Source organism: Protomyctophum parallelum (assembly GCF_964188405.1).
Source record: "Protomyctophum parallelum genome assembly, chromosome: 18".
NCBI classification, from domain to species: domain Eukaryota; kingdom Metazoa; phylum Chordata; class Actinopteri; order Myctophiformes; family Myctophidae; genus Protomyctophum; species Protomyctophum parallelum.
In genome coordinates, this window is record NC_139716.1 from 16210248 (window position 1) to 16217382 (window position 7135).

The 7135-nt window shown below is 47.0% G+C and overlaps 1 protein-coding gene across 1 annotated transcript in view; it reads right to left on the reverse strand.

Annotated features, from left to right (window-relative positions):
* Positions 1-1718: 1718 nt before the first annotated feature.
* LOC310875993 (potassium voltage-gated channel subfamily KQT member 2-like) overlaps positions 1719-7135 on the reverse strand; it is a gene marked incomplete at both ends in the record, with an annotated part of 21548 nt that continues 16131 nt past the window's right edge. Inside the window, 6 exon segments of the mRNA XM_083789442.1 lie at positions 1719-1879; positions 2418-2637; positions 2640-2702; positions 3251-3554; positions 5289-5464; positions 5673-5793. Of these exon segments, the coding sequence (XP_083645568.1) occupies positions 1719-1879; positions 2418-2637; positions 2640-2702; positions 3251-3554; positions 5289-5464; positions 5673-5793 (1045 nt within the window).

Genomic DNA, 7135 nt, shown 5'->3' on the forward strand with positions numbered 1-7135 from the left:
TATTCTGTATGGTTGCTGTTCTGCATGCCCTGATGCTGTGATCTTGTTGATGTTTCCAGATTGTAGTGTTCATAATCTCAACACGATAGGTCCGCCACTCGTTTCATATACATTGCCTAGTCTGGTGTGTGATGTGTGTCATTGTTATGTATGTCTTGTTTGTCATGTCTATAAAAAAAAACCTAATAAAAACTAATATAATAAAATAAAAAAACTATCTCTTAATTTAGGTAGGGACCCCCTGGACCTCCCTCAAGTAGCCTATAGGGGTACGTACATGGACCCCACTTTGGGAACTACTGGTATGGTAGAGCAGCTGTGAGGTCCACAGACCAGCTCTGACAGTGTGGTAAAACACTATTTCCGGGTGATAAAACCTGCTTATTTCCGGGTGATAAAACCTGCTTATTTCCGGGGGAAGCGGTTCCAAACGCCACGCGGCCGATAGACTGACTCGTCATTGGTCCTTGTTTGGTTCCTTATTGGTTTCCCCAACCTTTAGTTCTACTGCGTTTGGCTCCTCGGCTCCACTCGGTCAGTACTTGCTTCTATCGGCTTCTATTTATGGATGGAGCTCGATAGTCCAATAACAAGCTTATTGAGTACCCATTATCAATAAGCTTTGGGCTTATCAAGCCCGTTATCGAGCATAGCGGCCCATGACGTCATGATTAAACGAGGTGATCAATAAATAAATGTAATCCTCCACGCTGGTACAAACATGTGGGTCTAAACGTGTATTGATACCTGCCAACCAGCTCTGCCTGGGTAAACAAATTACACTTTTAAAGTGACGGTACACATATTAACCAGTTAACAGTTTCTTTAACTCAACCACCGCCAGGGGGCGCTAGCGATAGTTCAGCAACCGCCACCGTTCACCACCATTCTATTTGGTTGTAGAAGAAGAGCGCCTCCTTGTCTCCCCAAAACAGATATGGCAAAGGTGGTCGCGCTGATCGGATTACACACTGGCTAAGAGTCTTTAGAAGCGTTCATATTTTAGACGCGCGGTCACGGGGAGTTGCTATTGAGCCACTAAACACAGTCACTGTATTCATCCAGTGCGATTTGACATGGAATACTCATAACAAGAACTAGAAAGGCCTCATCCTTCACCTTCCTATTTTTTCAATGCATTATGCCTGAAGGGAAAGCAATCGAACGTGGAGCTGCCGATCGACGAGTGCTTTGATTAGCGGTAAGACAACTTTATAGATTTATCATTAAATAAAGCATGTTAATAACACGTTAATGGCGTCGTTGGCGGCTCTGGATTTAATTACAAAGACGTTAAAGAAGTCGTTAGCGGGGGATGAGAATATTATGATATTGGTAAAAAGGTCAATTGCCTTCCGTCTGTTAGAAAAGTACTGTATTTGTGGCCCGGACGGTTAGTTCGACTGTCTGGGAACCTAGGCTGCCGAGCCAGCCGGACGGCGTGCCACGTGTCACTCCCCCCCCATCTCTCTCCCCCTTTCCTGTCTAATTACTGTACCATATCAATAAAGGTAAAACAAATATTTTAAAGAAAAAGAAAAGTACTGTATTTGAAGGCCCTAGTAAAAGATACTGGTTCTGTTCAGAATGTATTGTCTCCCGTCTTCCCACAAAAATAATATAAAATGCTCGATAGTGGGCTCGATAAGAACCCGGCTCGATAAGCCTGATCGATATAAGGTGCTCGTTATCAATAAAAACATTAACGAGCTCCATCGCTAGTTCTCTTTGCTCCCGCTCCAGGCTCGCTGGGCGGCGGTGGCGGGCGGCGTCGACGGCGCACACGGGTCCGAGTCGCTGTCGTCAGACTCTCCTTTGGCGATGTAGGGACGAACGCCGCCCACGTAGAGAGATGATCCTCCTCCTCCTTCTCCTAGGCCTGTCACGATTACACATGAACATTAGGTTGTCACACAAATATTAAAAATAGCTTATAAAGGTAATACTTTTTGCACTTGTGTTTAGCAGTCAACCGCGGTAATAATGTCCGTCCGTACCCCATTTCCTCGCAAGACGTAGTAGGCTTAGTAGTAGTAGTAGTAGTAGTAGTAGTACTTAGTAGGTTAATATTTATCTGTAATCTTTTTTTTTTTTTTTTTTAAGTGATCAAAACAGCAATAGCACACTCTGCCATACACCGTTGTACTGGATGTATCGAGTCAGACGAACGTGAACCCTTGACTTCCGGTCTTAAACATATATATATATATATATATATATATAATTATATGATTCTACCATGTTAGACAGAGACTCTTTATGCGGGACTAGGGGCCCATGGCATTGTGCTGCTCCATTGACCCCATTGGCTACAAACCGGCCATCTGCCCGATCCATGCCAAAAAGACCTTGATGTGACACTTGGGTAGTCAGCTATTCCGGCTCGAAGGACCATATACAAAAATCTTAAAGCTTACCTCCTCCTCTGTGGTGGTCTCCACCTCTGTGCTCCTCCCCCGGCCGGGAGGAGGAGGAGGGGGTGGGGGCGTGGAGGCCGTTGTTGAGGACCTCTGGGTGGCCTCCAGGGGGCACCACCTCCGGGCGGAGGTCTCTGGACTGCGAGATGGAGAAGCCGCTGAAGGACCTCTCCAGGTCCTCGTGGTCAACGGAGGGGAGAGAGACGATGGAGGTGTCACTGCCGTGTCCCGCCTTCTCCCCTGAGGTGGACGGAGAAAAGATGGAGTCACTGCCCAGCTTCTCTCCTGAGCAGTGTTGTTTTTGGCAGCAAATTTTTATTTTAGTTTTAGTCATAGTCTCTTCAATAGTTTTCATTTAGTTTCAGTCACATTTTAGTCACCTGGAATGTTTTAGTCAGTCTAGTTTTAGTCGACTAAAATGTATTTTAGTGGGCGTTGATGCCGTCGTAATGACTTTTACACTTGCTTGTAGATCACTACGACCACAAATGTCCCAAGAAACTAGCTAGCCTAGCCACCCAGTTTGCTGCGCTCTGGGAGAACAGAGCAGCTGAATTCTTTGTTTTGATTAGGTGTGGAGTGGTGCTCGTTTGATCCACGGCTAGAAGGCTGTTTCAACCAATCAGATTGCTTCCTCGAAACGACCTGTGCTATAATACATGCTCACCTGTCTCTCTCTCTCACCCGTCTCTCTCTCTCGCCTGTCTCTCTCTCACCTGTCTCTCTCTCTCGCCTGTCTCTCTCTCTCACCTGTCTCTCTCTCTCTCGCCTGTCTCTCTCTCACCTGTCTCTCTCTCTCACCTGTCGCTCTCTCTCACCTGTCTCTCTCTCACCTGTCGCTCTCTCTCACCTGTCGCTTTCTCTCCGGCGCTGTGTCGATGGCCCCGCCCACCGTTGTGACGCTCTCCCGACGAGGCGCGCTCATTGGCCGGCGGCGGCGGGATTCGAACCAGCGACGTGTCGCACGTCACGGGGCTCTGGGGCGGAGCCTGTTGGTGGAGCTGGGAGCCGATTGGCTGCCAGGAGGTGGAGGGAGGGCAGGGATTGGCCAGAGGCTCGAAGGTCTTGTGCGAGCTGACGGACCGGATGATCTTATTGGCCGACTGAGATTTGATCAGCTTCTCTCCTATTGGACATCTGGAATATATAAATATATGATCAGCTTCTCTCCTATTGGACATCTGGAATATATAAATATATGCAATAAATATGAAGAGTACTGATAGTAATAGAGTAATGTAACTATAATATGTTTCAGTCAGGAACATTTTATAATTTATTAGCAACAAATGAAATACAGTGAAGATGAATACTATACAAACAGAAGGACGATTCTACAAAATGACAGTTTTCGTTCTCAAACTATTTCATGTCAAGGAGCCCCAAAAAATATATGTATTTGGGCGCCGACCCCCCTCTGAAAATATGTTGTTCCTCTGAAACCCGTGTTCATATTTCTGAACGAGAGGCGGACGATAAGTCAGAAATAAAGATCTGATCAAAACCACAGAGCGTACGGTGGCCTTAGAGTCCAACTCAAAAATAATAATGAAGTAAAATCTGAATATTCTTCTCTCGTTTGGTATCGTTGAAGATGCGCTAGGTCGTGTACACACCCTAGGACGTGTACACACCCTATAGGACGTTTGAGAACGGGCATGTTTCTTTGTGTGAGCGCAGGAGAAGAAGTTTACGGCTTCAACGTGTCGTGAGTGGGGGAAAAAAAATGCTTGTAGTTTATGGTAGTTAAGTTGCTAATGCTAGGATACCTCACGTCAGTTTGCAGCCTAGCCACACAACTGTACCAGCTGTGGTGGGTGGGACTGACTGTAGCTCTTTGTTTGGGAAAACAAAAGACATTAAATATATATTTTTAGAGCATTTATCTTAAACCGACGCGACGTTCCTGCCAGGCATTTATTTTATTATTAAGTATTTGTTATTTTTGTTATAAAGTAGGTTAATGTAGTATAAGTTCACAAAGACCCAGTGAGTTATCGCTGTATTGCTGGGTGACATCTGGTTAACATTACGTACGCGGCCCAGGCGGGGGCTTAACCGTCTGGGCACCCGACTGGTAATCCAGTCCTGGTCATGGACTAGTACAAGTTAACATTACGTACGCGTACATCCTGGTCATGGACTAGTACAAGTTAACATTACGTACGCGTACATCCTGGTCATGAACTAGTACAAGTTAACATTACGTACGCGTACATCCTGGTCATGGACTAGTACAAGTTAACATTACGTACGCGTACATCCTGGTCATGGACTAGTACAAGTTAACATTACGTACGCGTTCATCCTGGTCATGGACTAGTACAAGTTAACATTACGTACGCGTTCATCCTGGTCATGGACTAGTACAAGTTAACATTACGTACGTGTACATCCTGGTCATGGACTAGTACTAGTTAACATTACGTACGCGTACATCCTGGTCATGGACTAGTACAAGTTAACATTACGTACGCGTTCATCCTGGTCATGGACTAGTACAAGTTAACATTACGTACGCGTACATCCTGGTCATGGACTAGTACTAGTTAACATTACGTACGTGTACATCCTGGTCATGAACTAGTACAAGTTAACATTACGTACGCGTACATCCTGGTCATGGACTAGTACTAGTTAACATTACGTACGCGTACATCCTGGTCATGGACTAGTACAAGTTAACATTACGTACGCGTTCATCCTGGTCATGGACTAGTACAAGTTAACATTACGTACGCGTTCATCCTGGTCATGGACTAGTACTAGTTAACATTACGTACGCGTTCATCCTGGTCATGAACTAGTACAAGTTAACATTACGTACGCGTACATCCTGGTCATGAACTAGTACAAGTTAACATTACGTACGCGTACATCCTGGTCATGGAGCGGCTCTTGCTCAGGTGATCCACGGGACTCTGGTAGGGAGGGGCGGGGTCAGGCTCCTTGGGAGCGAAGTAGGCGTCGGTCTCAGATTGGGGGATTCCCATTCGCTGGATGTAGATGTTGACCAGGAAGTCCAGCTTTCTCTCCATGGACAGCACCTGCGGGGGGGGGCAGGAAACTGTCATGATGATGTCACTTCCTTCAAGCTTTAGGTAGCTGCCGGTCATTCACCGCCACCAGTGACATCATCGTTCACCTGCGTGACATCATCGTTCACCTGCGTGACATCATCGTTCACCTGCGTGACATCATCGCTCACCTGCGTGACATCATCGTTCACCTGCGTGACATGACATAATCGCTCACCTGTTTCTCCACCTTCCCCAGCCTTCCCATCATGCTCGGGTCCTCGGGAAGCTCCTCATTGGCTCCCTTGGGACGGTCCTTGTCTGTGATCGGTGTTCCTCTTCCGACAATCTGGTCAACTCTACCCGGCAACAGAGAAAAACGGAAATAATAACTAGAAAAGTCGCAATGTTGAAAATTGCAAAGTGTGGTTGCCACAATCCCTCATAGGCCCGTCTTATGTAGGGGTTTATATGTGACATAATGACGAGAGAGATGAGATGAGATATACTTTATTAATCCCCGAGGGGAAATTGAAGTGTTACAACAGCATAAAGTGCATAGAAACTAAAAACTACTGGACAGACAGAGCAACACAGAACAGACACAAATGACATATCACACAAGACCAGACAACCAAGGACCATATGCCATTTTGGGGGGGGGGGGCAGTTCTTATGCCTTTGCATTAAAAAGTCTGATGGCAGTTGGCATGAAAGAGAGTCTGTAGCGTTCCGTGCGCATCAGGGGGAGTGTGAGCCTACGGCTGAAGGTGCTCGTCCTGTCCCGCAGCACCTCATTGAAGGGGTGGGAGGGATTTGCCCGCATGGAGTCCAGTTTAACCCCGATCCTCCTCTCCGCGACTGACTGCAGGCTCTCCATTCGGAGGCCAACAACAGAGCTGGCCTTCTTTATAATTTTATTGTCTCCACCAGGCCGAAGGCATGTGGGGAGAGTATGTTTTGCACTCCGTCCGTCCGCGTGTCCGTCCGTCCGTCCGTCCGTGTGTCCGTGTGTCCGTGAACAGCTAATCTCGGCCACCGTTAACCCGGTCGATGCCATATTTTGCACACACACTCCCTGGATGCCAACCATGAACCTCTGCCCCAAACTTTCCAGAACGGCCTGTTATAGCGCCACCAGGAGGCCGCTTTGTGCAAAACAAGTTTTTGCACAGTACACCTACAGATTTTGTCCAAACATCACGCAAATTGGTACACAGTCTCTCTAGAGCCATTCAACGAAACGGGTCTTTCAGATTTATCAGACTCCATCCTGATTGGTTAAGATTGGCTTCCAAAGTTCACAGGAGTGCTCAGTTTCAAACAAAATGCTGCAAATCATGAACACATCGCGTGATTTCCGTGTAATTGTGCACCCACATTCCCACTAGGCCGAGGACGAAATGCCACATGAACAATTTCAACTCAGCCTCAAGGTGGCGCTATAACTGGCCGAAAAGTGTTTTTACCTCTAACTGCACGGATCTGTGGATAACCTGGTGGAGACCTGTGCCCGGAAGGGCACTTTTTCTAGTTGAGCCTGTTGAGCTCACCGGCATTGATGCCCCCTCCCCAGCATACCACTGCATAGAAGAGCACGCTGGCCACAACAGACTGGTAGAACATCACCAGTAGTCTGCTACACACCCCAAAGGACTTGAGCCTCCTAAGGAGGTACAGTCTGCTCTGTCCCTTCTTGTA